The sequence below is a fragment of the Phyllobates terribilis genome, unplaced genomic scaffold (assembly GCF_046119375.1).
Source record: "Phyllobates terribilis strain yellow unplaced genomic scaffold, ASM4611937v1 Scaffold_9__5_contigs__length_417890890, whole genome shotgun sequence".
Lineage (NCBI taxonomy): Eukaryota > Metazoa > Chordata > Amphibia > Anura > Dendrobatidae > Phyllobates > Phyllobates terribilis.
The window spans coordinates 276646825-276664727 of NW_027362769.1; the positions used below are offsets into that span (position 1 = coordinate 276646825).

Here is a 17903-nt window from a genome sequence, read left to right on the forward strand (position 1 = left end):
GGCTCTCTAACAATAGCGAGGGCCGACTGCTGGCCCTTTAAGAATAGTAAGGGCCGCCTGATGGCCCTATAAAAATAGGCTTTGTGACTTTCAGAGTCCCTCCATCATAAATAAAACAGGATGTGTCTGATGATGTGTCACACACCACATGGCCAGATAAGGTTGTAAAATGTTAAAATGACATTTCCTGGTGAATGCATTTGCTTTGGTTGAAAGCAATGCAAAAGTACAAAAACTCATCAAAAACGCTACGTGTGAACATAGCCCAAGGTGCAGAGGAGCATTTTTATTTTTGTATATTTATTTTGCCTTATATACAAGACATTAACCTGGAAAAATCCATTTTGGTTTAGTTTTGAAGGTTTGATGGTGAGTCCATAAAGTGGCATAATACCTTTGACAACATTGTTGACAGCATTTACCTGGGAGTCAGAAATGCTTCCAGAGGTCTTCCCCATGCTGTTCCCATGTCATTTGAGCATTGTTTCCATTGATTTGGGCAATTTTTAGGCCCTGTGCAGACCGCCGGGGGGAGCCGCTGGAAAAATGCTCGAGTTTCCCATAGACTTACATTGGGCTCGTTTCTCGGACCGAGCACTCGGGCATTCCAATTTGCTCGACTCGAACAACGAGTACCCGAGCATTTTAGTGCTCGCTCATCACTAGTCTTGTCCCAAAGGCTCATATTTCCAGGATGACCCAGAATGGCTCATTTAAAAGTTGCTGTCTGTGAGTGGACGATTGGCTAACTTGGCATTTCAAATACCTGTCTACCCCTCACTTCTCTCTATACAGACCATGCCTAATTTCAGACCATGTCTTTGCTTTTAAGCTCAGGATTCAGAAGCTTTGCTGCCAAGTTTGATACCTACAGCAAAAGCCCCTCTGTGCTTACAATATTGGCATATCCAGTTTCACCCATTTGTCAACTAAATGTCACTCTACTACTGTTATACTTTTACCTTATTGATTATATATTTCTTTCACACACTGTCTTTAATAAACCTGATCTTCAGGGGGCATATAACCTTATTCAAATACACCAGGGGGACAAATCAAAGACTGCCTTTAACACTCAGGACAGCCATTATGAGTATCGATTAATGTCGTTTGGGCTCTGCAATGTCCCAGCAGTCTTCCAAAACTAGTGAATGATAGGTTGAAAGCACCTTTCCCTCCCTATAACAGGCTTTTTCTTCAGCTCCAGTGCTGCACAGACCTCACAGTAATAAGAATTTTTTTTTTGGAGTTGGATGCTTCTTCCTCTGTGGCCAGTGCCATTCTTACTCAGAAGTCTCCTACTGGACGTATGGTGACCTGCAGGTGGCCTCTTTTCCAAAGCTTTCTCAGCTCCACAAAGCAACTACTCGATAGGCGATATGGAACTGTTGGTGATTCAATAGGCTTTAATTATGCCGCCCATATATACTTAGCCTATCTGCAGTCCGCACAGCGGCTAAATCCAAGTCAAGCAAGGTGGTCTTTGTTTTTCACTCACTTTGATTTTGTTCTTGGATTCTGCTGACAAACAAGAACGAAAAGGCGGATGAGCTTTCTAGGTCCTTTCTTTCTTCTGACTAGGAGGAGGAGCCTCAACACATCATTGAGTCCTCCAAGATGCTGTCGATCCAATGGACTTGTCTCGGGTTCCATCCAGAAAGACCTTCATTGCAGAATCAGACAGGTGGTGGATTCTTCAGTAGGTCACTCATACAAATTGGTTGGTCATGGAGCAAAGAAGGAAATGGCTCATCTAATTTCACAGCATTATTGGTGGCCATCTCTGTGCAAAGGTATTGCAGATTTTGTCTAGGTCAGTCTGTCCTGAGCCCAGAATAAGACTCCAAAAGAGCTTCCGTCAGGTCAGTTACTTACCCTGCCCATACAAGTCAGCTCCCTGGCAGCACATCGCGAAGGATACCATTACCGATCTTCCAGTCTCGGCCGGAAGTACAGTCAATTGGATAGTTGTGGGTTGCTTCTCAAAGATGGCTTTGTCCGGTTTCCCTTCTGCTCCTGTGCTTGCTGAAGTTCATCCAGAATATCTTCTGGCTTCACGGGTTATCTCTTCCCATAGTTTTTAATGGAGGTGTCCAGTTCACATCTCTGTTCTGGAGGGCTACCTGTAAGCTATTAAATGTAACCCTGGACTTCTGTTTAGCCTACCATTTAAAATCCAATGGCCAGGTAGAGCGGGTCAACCAGATCCTAACCAACTTACTGCAGCATTTCGTCAATGCTTACCACAGTGATTGGGCCGGACTCCTGCTTTGGGACGAATTCTCCTATAACAAACAGATGAGTGAGTCCTCAGCTAAATCTCCATTTTTTATTGTGTAGGGTCAACAACCCAATATTACGTTCCCTGTATCTACTACCACTGACATTCCTGGGGCCAAGATTCTCACCAAGGGCTTCTCTAGAATTTGGGAGGACACCAAGGCCACATTAATTAAGTCTTTGTAACGGATGAAGAGAGACACAGAGAAGAGGCATTTAAGACTAATCTCTGTTTCATACTAGGGAAAAGCTTTGGCTTTTTTTGAAGTTTGTATATCTCAAGCTACCTTTGTACAAGATGGTTCCTCGCTTTATCGGTCAATATTCTCAAACAGATAAATGGTGCATCCTACAAGCTCAAATTCCCAGACTCTTTACAGATCCCCTACTACATCTTCAAAGACCGAAAACTACTCCTGCTCCAGTCACCTCTGAAGATGTTTTTGAGAATATTCTGGACACAAAAAGGGCAAGAGGAAAAAAACGTTTTTCTTGTGGACTGGTAGGGGTTCAGTACTGAAAAGGGGTTAAGGGAGTCCAAAAAGAACATCCATGCCCCTCTCCTTATGGAGAGATTTCTTGTGGGCCTGAAGAGGAAGAGGGGGCGTAAAGGGGGAGTACTGTAGCGTGCGTGTCCCTGCTTAATTCCCATTCCTCCTCTCCGCTGGCAGGGACGTCAACTCACTTACCGCCCCGGGCTTTGACCTGCAGGTCCTCTGGCTGCTGCAGTCTCCCAGGGTCTGCACGTCTGGCAGATCCCCGTGCGCTGCGCTTAAGGAGTGTGGACTTACAGTCTTCTAAAAGAGACAGTGCGCACCATCATAAAATGGTCCTAGCCAATGGGAGGTGCTTGAACAACATTTTCTGTCAGTTAGTTTGCACCTTTGCTAGTGTCAAGTTAAATTGTTTGCCAGCACCTGCCTGCATCTGCCTGTGCCCGCCTGCACCTGTCGTGCTTCCTGTATACCAGTCATGCCTGACAGTACCTACCGTGCCTGTATACCCGAAGTGCCAGCCTGCCAGTCTAACCACACCTTCAGGGGCTCTAACAAAGAGTCAGGTGTCTGTCTAGTCACGCCCCTCCAGGCTCTCCTCGGTCCACGGCACAGTGCTTCCACTACCACGTACGTTACACCTACTTAAATGATGATTGCTGAATTGCAAATAGCCCATGCAATCCATTAAAGCGCATTTGAGTTGATTGTCCAATTACTTTTGGTCCCTATAAAAGAGGCAGCTACATAGCATATTTTTCGCACTATAAGACGCACCGAACCATAAGACACACCTAGGTTTTAGAGGAGGAAAATAGAAAAAGGGGAGGGGGTCTGCTGCTGCCTGTTAAAGGGGTAATGTCTCCCAATTCTGTTAATATCCCCCATCCTGGTATGCATAGCATCCCTGATTCCCGTCCTGGTAAGCATGGCACCCCTGATTACCATCCTGGTAAGCATGGCACCCCTGATTCCCATCCTGGTAAGCATGGCACCCCTGATTCCCATCCTGGTAAGCATGGCACCCCTGATTCCCATCCTGGTAAGCATGGCACCCCTGATTCCCATCCTGGTAAGCATGGCACCCCTGATTCCCATCCTGGTAAGCATGGCACCCCTGATTCCCATCCTGGTAAGCATGGCACCCCTGATTCCCAACCTGGTATGCAGGGCACCCCTGATCCCCATCCTGGTATGCATGGACCCCCTCATCCTGGTATGCATCACACCTCCATCCCCAACTCCATCATGCTGCACACAAAAAAAATAAACAATTCTTCTTACCTTGCTTCCCTCTGCTTTTCCTGCTCTGCTGCTAGCACTGATCTCACCATGTGAGCCGCGCATGATGTCACTGTCATATGCCCTCACACTGTGAGATTAACTGCCGGGATAGTCACTGCTTCCCACGCCGGGATAATGGACATGGGGAGCAGTGACTATTCACTCTCCTTAATAGAGCTCACAGTGTAGCCTCAGTGCGGCTCGGCGATCACATGTGCTTGTTATTAAAGAGCATGAATATTCGCTACTCCCCAAGCCCATGGGCATATTCATTTTCTTTAGCAGCAGGCACAGTGTAGGCTGCAGAAGGCGGCTCCTGCCTCCTGTGCCCCATTCCTCTGCTGCTCCCACCACATCCCCCACCATGTATATATATATACATACACACACACACACACATCAGTCGGACTATAAGACACACCCCGCCACTGTCCTCCAAAATTTTGGAGGAAAAAAGTGGGTCTTATAGTACGAAAAGTATTTTATGATACAGCTTTAATGCTGAAACTCTTACTTCAATTAGGATGTGAATATCTTCAAATTAAAGCTGGAGGTCTGCACTTTAATCACAAGTAGATTACATAACTATATTTTGAATATGTTTGGTAAACAGGTAGAGTGCCAAAACTTGTGTCACTGTCCAAATATTTCCAGGACAAACTTTATGGGATATTGACATACTTAGGAGAAATTGCACTCCAAGTTATATGGTGTTTTTTACCTATATAACCTTTGTAAGAAAAAAATTGCTCTAAAGCAAAATTATATTGGCAAAACATTTAATTTTGAAATTTTACAGCCAAGTGTAAAAAAAATTCTGTTAAAAAACCTAAAAACGGAATAATTATGGTGTGTAGTTTTCAAAATGGAGTTTTTATTGTTTTAGCACATACAACATAGGCATCTGCAATCAATTCCAGCAAAATTCAGACTACAATAGTGTGTTAGGGCTGTCTTATGTGCAAATAGTAGTTTATCATCACATATGGGGTACTGGAATATTCAGGTAGAAATTATGTTACAAATTGTTTGGTGCTTTGTAGACTGTGTGAAAATGAAAAATATGGGCATGAAACATTGTTAGAAAAAAAATTTGTTTTTAATTTTCACAGACAATTATTAAAAAAAATGTTAAACACCTGAGGGGGCAAAATGTTAACTACACTCACTCTTACATTAATTCCTTTAGGGGTGTAGTTTCCAGGGCCCTCCTGTTACGGCATCTCAGGGTTTCTGCAGACTTATCATGGTGTCTACAAATTATCCCAACATAATCCAAGCTCCAAAAGCCAAATGGCATTCTTTCCCTTCTTCTCCTGTGCTCAAACTACAATTATAGCAGACACAGGGTGAGAAACTAGACAGATTTAACATTAATTGGGCCTGAATACCTTAGATTCCAATGGCTTCTTTTGAAAATAGATATAAACAAAGCTTGATAACCCACTGCTTTAAGGCACCCAAGAGGTTTGGATAACTTGACAAATGCACACCAGAATAAAACACAGAACTAACCTTTAACACTTGTTACACTGCTCCCATACCTTTGTAGCGCAGATGAATCATTCTTTATAATATCGGAAAAAACTGTCACATATACACTAACATATCTTTTTATGGAGAATATAACTTAACAACTGGAAAATCTAAATTACGTAATCCATTTTCTTAACTCCCTATCAGCATCCTGCATCTACAACAAACACGAACTATTACCCTGATACCTATACCAGCTCCTCCTCCTCCTGGATAGAGCTTCCCAAAACTGGTATAAAAACACCAAATGTTGGATTATGTTAATAAGAGTTGAGTGTAAACACCTTCGTACTAAAAACTCACATACAAACTACATTTTTCCTTATTTCTCTATAAAAAATGTGTACAGGAACATAAATAATACATACCACTTGGTTGAATCTTTATCACTGCACCCAAATATCCAACTGTGAGTAAACTACAAAAAAATAATACAATAAAAAATCAACAACTTTTACTTTACAATCTTTAGTTGTTTGCACAAATCCATAAGGGTACAATGAATAAAAGCCAACCGACTAGGAATTTATACATGGTTTGATTTTCAGTTCTCTAGCAAGAAATAAGTGTGCTGTAAGGGTCATTTCCAACATTAAAAGTTATTGTCTATTCAAAGGATAAGTGATAACTTGCAGACCGGGCTTGCCCGGCGCCAGCACCACGCGCACCTGGGCAAGTGCCGGGGCCCTGAGCAGGCGGGGGGGCCCACTCGCTGTTGGGAATCCCGACGTGCTATGGGACCCATGAGCAGAGGACAGCGGTGCCCGCACTCGCCCCCCACCCTTCCTTGCTCAGGGCCCTGGCAGCCGGCACAATACTTACAGTACTTCGCCTCGTGCCTCCGCTGCAGGTCCTGTCTCTTCCGCGGCTGCTGTACTGTGATGTCTCCGGTCAAAGGGCGCGGTGGAAAGACAGCAGTCACAGTGCAGGGCGGGAAGACGCCAGCGACGCTGAGGAGTCCAGAGCTGAGCAGCAGCAGGTGAGGAGAAGTGAGGTGAGTATTTGATTTTTTTTTTTTTTAATGTACGGAGACGTGGGGCATTATATGGGGGGGGGGGGGGAGGTGACATCCTGCATAGGGCATTATATGGGGGGGGAGAGGTGACATCCCGAATGGGGTATTATATGGAGGGGAGAGGTGACATCCCGCATGGGGTATTATATGGAGGGGAGAGGTAACATCCAGCATGAGGCATTATATGGGGGGGGGGGGTGACATCCTGCATGAGGCATTATATGGGGGGGAAGAAGTGACATCCTGAATGGGGCATTATATGGGGAAAAGAAGTGACATCTTGCATGGGGCATTATATGGGGGGGGGGGGGGGGGGAGAGGTGACATCCTGCATGGGGCATTATATGGGGGGGGAGAGGTGACATCCTGCATGGTGTATTATATTGGGGGGAGAGGTGACATCCTGCATTGGGCATTATATGGGGGAAAGAAGTGACATCCTGCATGGGGCATTATATGGGGGGGAAGTGACATCCTGCATGGGGCATTATATTGGGGGGAGAGGGGACATCCTGCATGGGGCATTATATAGGGGGAGGAGGTGACATCCTGCATGGTGCATTATATGGAGGAGAGAGGTGACATCCTGCATGGGGCATTATATGGGCGGGGGAGAGGTGACATCCTGCATGGGGCATTATATGGGGGGAGAGGTTGACATCCTGCATGGATCATTATATGGGGGGGGGGTGACATCATGCATGGGGCATTATGTGGGGGCACAGCCTGCATGGAGCATTATATGGGGGCCAGTATCTTGTATGGAGCATTATATGGGGGCCAGTATCTTGTATGGAGCATTATATGGGGGCCAGTATACTGTATGGAGCGTTATATGGGGGCCAGTATCCTGTATGGTGCATTATTTGGGGGCCAGTATACTGTATGGAGCATCATATGGGGCCAGTATTCTGCATGGAGTGTTATATGGGGGCCAGTATCCTGTATGGAGCATTATATGGGGGCCAGTATTCTGCATGGAGCATTATATGGGGGCCAGTATTCTGCATGGGGCATTATATGAGGGCCAGTATTTTGCATGGAGCATTATATGGGGGCCATTATTCTGCACGGAGCATTATATGAGGGCCAGTATTTTGCATGGAGCATTATATGGGGGGCAGTATTCTGCATGGAGCATTATATAAGGGCCAGTATTCTGCATGGAGCATTACATGGGGGCCAGTATTCTGTATGGAGTATTATATGGGGTCCAGTATTGTGTATGGAGCAATATATGGGGTCCATTATTCTGTATGGAGCATTATATGGGGCCCATAATACTGTATGGAGGACTATGTGGTGCTCATTATACTGTATGGAGGACTATACTGTCCGTTCTGCACTGTGCGCTGGAAGGATTCGCCAGCTTCTGAGCTATTGTAGAATTTACAATAGATATCCCTCATGTAAGAAGAGAAATCTATATATTTCTCTGCGGTATCTGTGCATCATGAATCGTATATGTGTTAAAGGGGCCCACTGAGACTCTTTCGCTCAGGGCCCACAAAAACCTGGAGCTAGCCCTGGCAACAGCACTGAAGCAAGTGTGGAGTAAGGGGATTTCCCAGCTCTCTGGACTACAGTATGAAGCAGGACTTCCTGCACTGTGATGAGTGAGTGGCATTTTCCCAACCAAAGATCACTTTGAACAGCAAGATCTCCCAAGCAAGATCATGGATTACCAGGATCCCAGGACTTAAGTGTCTGCTTTCAGCACACGATCTAGGAAGGGAGCGTTATTTTTTTCCTTTTCCTGCTGTTTGGCTTCCCATTGTCACTGAGACTTCTGCCTGCCTTTCTGGGGACTGAAGTGGTGAATTGAATATCAATGGCTGGATATTGCCAGTGCACTTCACTACACAATGGTGAGTAATTGCTGAATATGGCCCTGAGACAATGGCGCTTTATTTTTTTGAGCAGTGTATATAAAAGGACGTCGATTAGGGAACATGATAGGCCACCCTAAAGAAAAGTGTTTTAGAAGAGCGCCTAAAACTGTGTAAATTGTGATTAGCCCTAATTTCTTGGGGAAAAGAATTCCAAAGAATAAAGAACATCCAAGAGAGGAGAAGAGGTATACCAAAAAGCAGTGATCACCATAGAGAAGTAAATACTTGTATTAAAGGCAATATATTTAAGTCATTTTATTGAATAGATATAAATGCATTAAAACATAAGTAAAAACTCAGTGAAGCCCATCTACTAAACAACATCCTGCACACATAATTACATACACTACCGTTCAAAAGTTTGGGGTCACCCAGACAATTTTGCGTTTTTCATGAAAACTCATACTTTTATCTATCAAATGAGTTGCAAAATGAATAGAAAATATAGTCCAGACACTGACAAGGTTACAAATAATGATTTTTATTTGAAAGAATAATTTTCTCCTTCAAACTTTGCTTTGGTCAAAGAATGCTCCCTTTGCAGCAATTACAGCATTGCAGACCTTTGGCATTCTAGCTGTTAATTAGCTGAGGTAATCTTGAGAAATTTCACCCCATGCTTCCTGAAGCCCCTCCCACAAGTTGGTTTGGCTTGATGGGCACTTTTTGCGTACCATACGGTCAAGCTGCTCCCACAACAGCTCAATAGGGTTGAGATCTGGTGACTGCGCTGGCCACTCCATTACAGATAGAATACCAGCTGCCTGCTTCTTCCCTAAATAGTTCATGCATAATTTGGAGGTGTGCTTTGAGTCATTGTCCTGTTGCAGGATGAAATTGGCTCCAATCAAGCGCTGTCCACAGGGTATCGCATGGCGTTGCAAAATGGAGTGATAGCCTTCCTTATTCAAAATCCCATTTACCTTGCACAAATCTCCCATTTTACCAGCACCAAAGCAACCCCAGACCATCACATTACCTCCACCATGCTTGACAGATGGCGACAGGCACTCTTCCAGCATCTTTTCAGTTGTTCTGAGTCTCACATATGTTCTTCTGTGGGATCCAAACACCTCAAACTTTGATTCGTCTGTCCATAAAACTTTTTTCCAATCTTCCTCTGTGCAATGTCTGTGTTCTTTTGCCCATATTAATCTTTTCCTTTTATTAGCCACTCTCAGATATGGCTTTTTCTTTGCCACTTTGCCCTGAAGGCCAGCATCCCGGAGTCGCCTCTTCACTGTAGACGTTGACACTGGCGTTTTGCGTGTACTATTTAATGAAGCTGCCAGTTGAAGAGCGGTGAGGCGTCGATCTCTCAAACTAGAGACTCTAATGTACTTGTCTTGTTGCTCAGTTGTGCAGCGGGGCCTCCCACTTCTCTTTCTACTCTTGTTAGAGCCTGTTTGTGCTCTTCTCTGAAGGGAGTAGTACACACTGTTGTAGGAAATCTTCACATTCTTGGCAATTTCTCGCATGGAATAGTCTTCATTTCTAAGAACAAGAATAGACTGTCAAGTTTCACATGAAAGTTCTCTTTTTCTGGCCATTTTGAGAGTTTCATAGAACAAACAAATGTAATGCTCCAGATTCTCAACTAGCTCAAAGGAAGGTCAATTTTATAGCTTCTTAAAGCAGCCAAACCATTTTCAGCTGGGCTAACATACTTGTGCAAGGGTTTTCTAGGGTTTTCTAAACATCCATTAGCATTCTTACATAGTTAGAAAACACAATGTACCATTAAAACACTGCAGTGGTGGTTGTTGGAAATATGCCTCTATACACCTATGTAGATATTGCAATAAAAACAAGACGTTTGCAGCTAGAATAGTCATTTACCACATTATCAATGTATAGAGCGTATTTCTGATTCATTTAATGCTAGCTTCATTGAAAAAAAATGTGCTTTTCTTTCAAAAATAATGAAATCTCTAAATGACCCCAAACTTTTAAACAGTAGTGTATATCAAATAGATCAGGCTGTGTGTAAACACCAACCCGACCAGGAGTGTCTCTGGTGGTCAATGGCTCACTCAACAGAAAATGCTGTTCACACAGCCACCCTGTAGTCCCTGTGCAGCAAATAGCGCCCAATCACCGGAAACCCCAAAAAGGCCACGCTAAGTGGCTTCATCAGGGGAGTAATGGGTGATAAGCCCCTGATGAAGCCACCTAGCATGGCGACAAGCATTGGGCACCAACAGCCCATCCACTTCATCCCCGGCGTCTGGTATTATTTATAGACTCCCTCTTGTTTGACTACCTTGAGACACACGGGGGCATCCTCCTTGCACTCAATGTATGATTGATCAACCTGACTCATTAGTTAGGAGGACATGACTTGTAGTATTAGGATTTTTTCCTGTTATAACTTCTGTGCATTCTGTTGTTCGCACATTGAGCGAGCACCCCCTTTTTGGGGTTTCCGGTGATTGGGTGCTATTTGCTGCACAGGGACTCTATTTATGGTGATCACTGCTTTTTGGTATACCTCTTCTCCTCTCTTGGATGTTCTTTATTGTTGGTTCATGGTATACTGCATGTGGATCCCAAATACGGGATGGTGCCCTCCATTTGAGCTTTCTTGTTGCATTCCAAAGAATAGGTGCAGCTCGGAAGAAGTCTTGGAGCTGGGAGTGGGAGGTACGGGTTAGTGCAGATGTTAGTAGAAAATCGCTTGAAGAGCGTAGAGAACGGGTAGGCCAATAATCAGAAATGAGGGAGGAGATGTAGGGGACGTGACACACTGTGGGGAGCTTTATGGGTGAGAACAAGCAATTTAAATTGGATCCTACAATGTATGGGCAGTTGGTGCAATGACTGGCACAGAGTGGAAGTGTCTGAATAGTGATTAGCCAGATAGATGACCCTGACTGCTGCATTAAGGTTGGACTCGAGAGGGGAAAGTCGAGTGAGGGGGAGGTCCAATTGAGAGAATTACAGTAGTCAAGGCGGGAGGAAATGAGGGCGGCAGTGAGGGTTTTTGTTGTTTCCATGGTGAGAAAGGGGCGGATTCTAGATGTTATTCAGGTGCAAGCGATAAGAGTCGGCAAGAGATTGTATATGAGAGGTAAAGGAAGGATTGGTTTCAAACACAACACCCAGACAGCGAGCCTGCGGCTAGGTGTTATTGTGGTGCCACACATGGAGGAGATGTCAGATATAGGGAGGTAAGTAGACGGCAGGAGCATAAGTTCAGTTTTGGAAAGGTTCAGTTTCAGATAGAGCGCAAACATGTTAGAAGCTGCAGACAGACAGTCACAGGTGTTCTGTAGTACAGCGGGGGTAAGGTCAGAGGATGAAGTGTAAAGTTGTGTGCCATCAGCATAAAGATGGTACTGAAAGCCAAATTTGCTGATGGTCTGTCCAATTGGGGCAGTGTAAAAAGAGAAGAGGGCCAAGGACTGAACCCTGAGGGACCCCAATAGCAAGAGGAAGAGGAGAAGAAGTGGAGCCAGTGAACGATACACTGAAGGAGCGGTCAGAAAGATACGAGGAGAACCAGGAGAGAGCAGTGTCGTTTATGTCAATTGAGTGGAGCATAGAGAGTAGGAGATGGTGGTCAACAGTGTTAAAAGCTGCAGAGAGGTCAAGAAGAATGAGCAGAGATAGTCACCGTTACATTTTGCTGTCAGAAGGTCATTGGTCACATTGATGAGTGTAGTTTCTGTTGAAAATAGGGGGCGAAAGCCAGACTGTGATGGATCTATTAGAGAGTGAGTGGAGAGGTAACAGGTAAGGCGGGAGTAGACCAGGTGATCCAAGAGTTTAGAGATGAAGGAGAGATTGGAGACTGGTCTGTGGTTATTTGTGCAAGAAGGGTCAAGAGAGGATTTTTTTAATAATGTAGTAATATCTGATCAGTAAATGGAGTATTATCTTATCAGTAGCATCATCAATAGTGCTACATTAAGCTTAGTAAAGATTAGAAAAGGTTTATACTGACACAAATACAGATTGTGGTGCATTAACAAGTGAGTGACGGTGCACTAGCAAGGGATATTATTCCTTGGACATCATTTCTACTCATTTCAAACTTCTATCGATATCACTTTGAAGTCTGCTGAGCTGGAACCTATTATGCTGAGAAGTGGGACATTGTCATCTTGAGCAAGGCAGCACAGATTGAAAATCTCTATTAATAGAGGATACCTACTCTTAATTGGTCTCACAAAGTTTAAAGGATTTCACAGGTTTACCATTATAAACCTTAGTAAGTGAGGCTATTTAATGCCATCAACTAAGTTCAATTGGATTTAAGCCATCTTTACTTTACAGATATAGCATTAAGTATGTATATAATCATCCTAAAGGATATTATGGGAGTATACAGGTCTTAGCTGCATTATTTACTAAGCTTTGATCAGAACTTGTCACGGGTGTATTAAGTCCTTTAGGACCCAGCAGCGACCTCCACCTCCTGATGCTAATTGAGACACCCTTGCTTGGTAGTTAAAAACTTTCAGTGTCTCCAGAGAGTCGCCGGTGATAGTTCTATGAACCTCTGTCCATGCCTGGAGTGGTAGCAGTCGGCTAGCTTCTTCTTGGACTTCCCTTAGAGGACAGTTGGCATTATCTCTCGGGTGTCTTCTCAAGCTAAGTGTATCCCCTTTACTTGTTTACCTTGTTGTCTTAAGTAACAGTGAGGCTTGACTAGTGTTCACCCCATCCCCTCCCTACCCAAGGCCTAGCTCTAAGGACATTCAGGGATTAAGTTTCCTGCTCGGTGATAGGTGCGGAACCTAATTAAGGACAATAGGGTAGTCAGGGTGATATTAGATCTACCTAGGGGTCTCAACTCCCCCTTTCCCTAGTTGCTGGGCTTCCTTCCCCCACCTTCCGTCATTGTACACTTGTTCCTTCCCTCACCTTGCGTGACAGAACTTACACAAAGCACAGAATTTTTTTTGGCAACAGTAAATCTGCAGTGTGTTAAGAGGAAATACCAACAGTCTTTTAAATTGGGTCAAACATAGTCACATCCTTAATTTCCTGGTCTGATATAGATATAAGTGAACTCACAGAGATTAGTCTATGACAAATATACTTAAGATTTTAAAGTTTGGAGAATATATTACCTCAGGAAGGCTTCTCAAAAACAAACAGATAAATTGTCCAAAAAGGAACTGCAGGCTTAACAACCCCTAGTAAAATTTCTTTAGGTGATAAAAGAAATGTGACATTAAGGCTATGTGCCCACGATGCAGAAATGTTCAGGATTTTTTCCTGAGTGTTTCTGCATCTCCCTGGCAGAAAAAAAACGCATGCGGATTGTACATGTGGATTGTACATGCGTTTTTCCTGCCAGGGACATGCGGATGTGAAGCGTTCTTCACATGCATTTCCGCATGCGGGTTGTCAAGCGCTTTCCAAGCGATTAGCATCACTTGGAAAGTGCTTGTCAACTTGGTCACACTATATAAATCCATGCAGCCAGCATGGATTTATATAGTGTGACCTTAAAGAATGGTAGAAAATAAAAAAAAAAATCTATACTTACCTTCCGATGGCCCCCGCAGTCTTGCTTCGCTCCGTCCTTCCTTGCAGGCATCTTGCAGTGCACTACACTGAAGGACCTGCCGTCACGACTATGACGTCAGCGCAGGTCCTTCAGTCCACCGCAAGATGCCGGCAAGGGAGGACGAGCACAGCGGGGGCCGTTGGAAGGTAAGTATAATATTTATTTTTTATTTTATTCTTTTTTTTACAGGTTCTATGGTACCCGGGTCCGGAGGAGAGTCTCCTGTCCTCCACACCCGGGTACCATCCGCACATTGAAACGCTTGGATTTAGCATCTACAGATCCAGTGATGCGGGATCCAAGCGATTCAATGCAAGTCAATGGCGCCGAAAACGCAGTGCTTCCGCAAAATAATTGGTAGTGCTGCGTTTTTTTCGCAATGATAACCCACAGCGGAAATTTCCGCAGCACAGCACATGCGGATTATCATTGGGGAACATGGCAGGCCTTCCACCATGCGTTTTTTAAGCGCTTCTGTAGCGTTTTTGCCGCTGCGGAAACACTTAAAAAACACATCGTGGTCACACAGCCTAAATGGAAATATTGAAACAAAAATGGTGACTCAGATTAGCCAAATAGATAAGTCTCAACAATCAGAAAAGTGCGAGGATTATTTTGGGTCTACTCCTGTTATTAATCTTAAAGAAATAAGAAAGGAACCAGAGTCTAAAAAACAACAAGGCAGAGCAACCACAGCTTTAACCTTTGACTCACATTTGGATCCTGATTCCTCACCCAAAGCTGGTCCGGATAAACAGAGACTTAGACGAGATAATTAAGGATCGGAATCAAAGCCTGACCCATTATTAAGTTCTCACACTACTAACCAACCTACTGTATAACTTAAGAATTCTTCAGAGACATATTAACTGCATTTAGGGGTTCAATTAATGCAGATATTAACCCTTTTATCTCGACTCCTGTTTTCACCTTCCTCACGAGGCCAATTTTTTATTTATTTTTTTTTTTTTTTATTCTGACCCTGTAAATTTATGAGGCAATAACTCTGGAACGCATCGTTTCCTGGTGATTCTGAGACTGTTATTTCGGGACATATTATACTTCATGATAATGGCAAAATTTCATTCATATGACTTACATTTGGTGAAAAATTTGCAGTTTTCAAACTTTTAATTTTTATACCCTTAAACCAGAGAATCAAGTCATACAAAATAGTTAATAAATAACATTTCCCACATGACTACTTTACATCAGCATAATTTTGGAAACATAATTCTTGTTTGTTGGGAAGTTATAAGGGTTAAAAATTGAAAAAAGATTTTTTATTTTAACAAAAATATTTTTTTAGGGACCAAATCACATTTGAAGTGACTGAGGAGTCTGTGTGACAGAAAATACCCAAAAGTTACACCATTCTAAAAACTGCACCCCTCAAGGTGCTCAAAACCACATTCAAGAAATGTATCAACCCAACACATGCTCCATAGATATTAATTACATTTGTAAGAAAAAATAAACTTAACTTTTTTTCACAAATTTGAATTAAGGGTATGTGCCCAAGTAACGTTTTACAAGCGTATATGCTGCGGAATTTCCGCAGCATAAACGCTTGGGAAACGCTTGGTAATCCGCCCCCCATGGTCCCCAATGACAAGCCGCAATGTCAATGCCCGTGTTGCGTATTTTTCCGCAGCATTTATGCTGCGCTCAAAAATCCGCAGCATGTCCATTAATTTTGCGGAAACGTAGCGTAATCGCCGCCATTGACTTGCATTGAAACACATAATATCCATGTCAGTACATTTGTACACACGGATATTATGAGTTTTTATGTGCGGATGGTACCCAAGTCTGGAGGAGAGGAGACTCTCATCCAGACCAGGGTACCATAGAATCTGTAAAAAAAAAGAAAATAAAATAAAAAATAAAGTTTATACTTGCCTTCCGATGTCCTCCCGGTGTTTTGTCTGCTCCGTCCGGTGTCTTGCACTGCTCACGCTGTTGTGAAGGACCTGCCATGACGTCACTGAGTCATGTGACCCATCACATGGCTCAATGATGTCACCGCAGGTCCTTCACACCACCGCGAGCATTGCAAGACACCGGACGGAGCAGACAAAACACCGGGAGGACACCGGATGGTGAGTATAAACTTTATTTTTTTATTTTTTACCATGCTTATTCTTTTTTTTTTTAACTAACTTGGTCACACTACTATAAATCCATGCCGGTTGCATGGATTATATAGTGTGAACAAGTTGTCAAGCACTTTTCCAAGTGATGCTAAAATCGCTTGGAAAAGCGCTTGATAACCCGCATGCAGAAATGCATGCAAAGACGCTTTACAAACGCTTCTACCTGGCGGGAAAAACGCGTGTAAAATACGCATTCGTTTTTCCCGCCAGGGAGAAGCGTAAAAAATATGTAGCATTTCTGCATTGTGGGCACATAGCCTTAGAACCAATTTTTTTTACATTCATAAGGGTAAGAGGACAAAATGGACCCCAAAATGTGTTGCGCAATTTCTCCTGAGCACACAGATACCCAACATGGGGGGAAAACCACTGTTAGGGTGCACGGTAGGGCTCAGAAGGGAAGATTTGAATACTTGAATGTAAAATTTGCTGGTATAATTAGCGGACGCCATGACGTGTTTGGAGAGCCCCTGATGGGCCAAACAGTGGAAACTCCCCTCAAGTGACAACATTTTGGAAACCAGACCCCTCAGAGAAGTTATCTATAAGTGTGGTGAGCACACTGAAACCACATGTGCTTCACAGAAGTTTCTAAGGTTGAGCCGTGAAAATAAAAAAAAAATAAAAACACATTTTACCCACACATGTTTTTTAGCCCCAAATTTTGCATTTTCACAAGGGGATTGTGCTCAGTAAACTACATAGACTGTCTGGTGGGCGACATTACACTGATTAAAATGATGCCTTGGTTGATGAAATCCGTCCTGTGGTTTTTGTGTAATCTTTACTTTCAGTTTGGAGATGATGATATGCATGTGCACTGTGGGGTGGGCTCTAACTGGTGCTCTGCTTACTTATTCAGCTATATGCTTTTATGACAGTTCACTGTGCCTTCACTGACCTGCCTCCTATTTTACCTAGCCCCGCACTCCTAGATGCATTCATGTAAAATAGGAGGCAGGTCAGTGAAAGCACAGTGAGCTGTCATAAGAGCATACAGATGAGTAAAATAAGTATTATAGACTACACGCTCAACAATTGGTCCCTTATTTGACAAAGCTAGTTAATCAGGTATTTAAGGATGGGGGTTCTTCCTAAAGAAATGTTAACCCCTTTAACCACGAAGGCTGTTTGCACAATAATGACCAGGAAAATTTTTACAATTCTGACCACTGTCACTTTATGAGGTAATAACTCTGGAACGCTTCAACGGATCCCACTGATTCTGAGAATGTTTTTTTTCCTGACAAATTGTACGTCATAATAATGGTAAAATTTATTTGATATGACTGGCGTTTATTTGTGAAAAAAATGGAAATTTGGCGAAAATCTTGAAAATTTCACGATTTTCAAAATCTAATTTTACATACCCTTAAATTAGAGACATATGCCACATAAAATAGTTAATAAATAACATTTCCTACATGTGTACTTTACATCAGCACAATTTTGGAACGCAAGTTTAATTTTGTTAGGATGTTTTAAGGGTTCAAATTTGACTAGCGATTTCTCATTTTTCTAACCAAATTTACAAAACCATTTCTTTAGGGTCCACATCACATTTCAAGTGACTTTAACCCCTTTACCCCCCAAGGTGGTTTGCACGTTAATGACCAGGCCAATTTTTACAATTCTGACCACTGTCACTTTATGAGGTAATTACTCTGGAACGCTTCAACGGATCCCACTGATTCTGAGAATGTTTTTTTGTGACATATTGTACTT

General features: G+C 43.2%; 1 protein-coding gene across 2 annotated transcripts in view; it reads right to left on the bottom strand.

Annotated features, from left to right (window-relative positions):
* PGAP1 (post-GPI attachment to proteins inositol deacylase 1) overlaps positions 1 to 17903 on the bottom strand; it is a 1100814-nt gene that overhangs the window by 739462 nt on the left and 343449 nt on the right. For both annotated transcript variants that reach the window (XM_073647815.1, XM_073647814.1), the window contains exon 11: positions 5963 to 6012. In XM_073647815.1, the coding sequence (XP_073503916.1) occupies positions 5963 to 6012 (50 nt within the window). The remainder of the gene's footprint in view (positions 1 to 5962; positions 6013 to 17903) is intronic.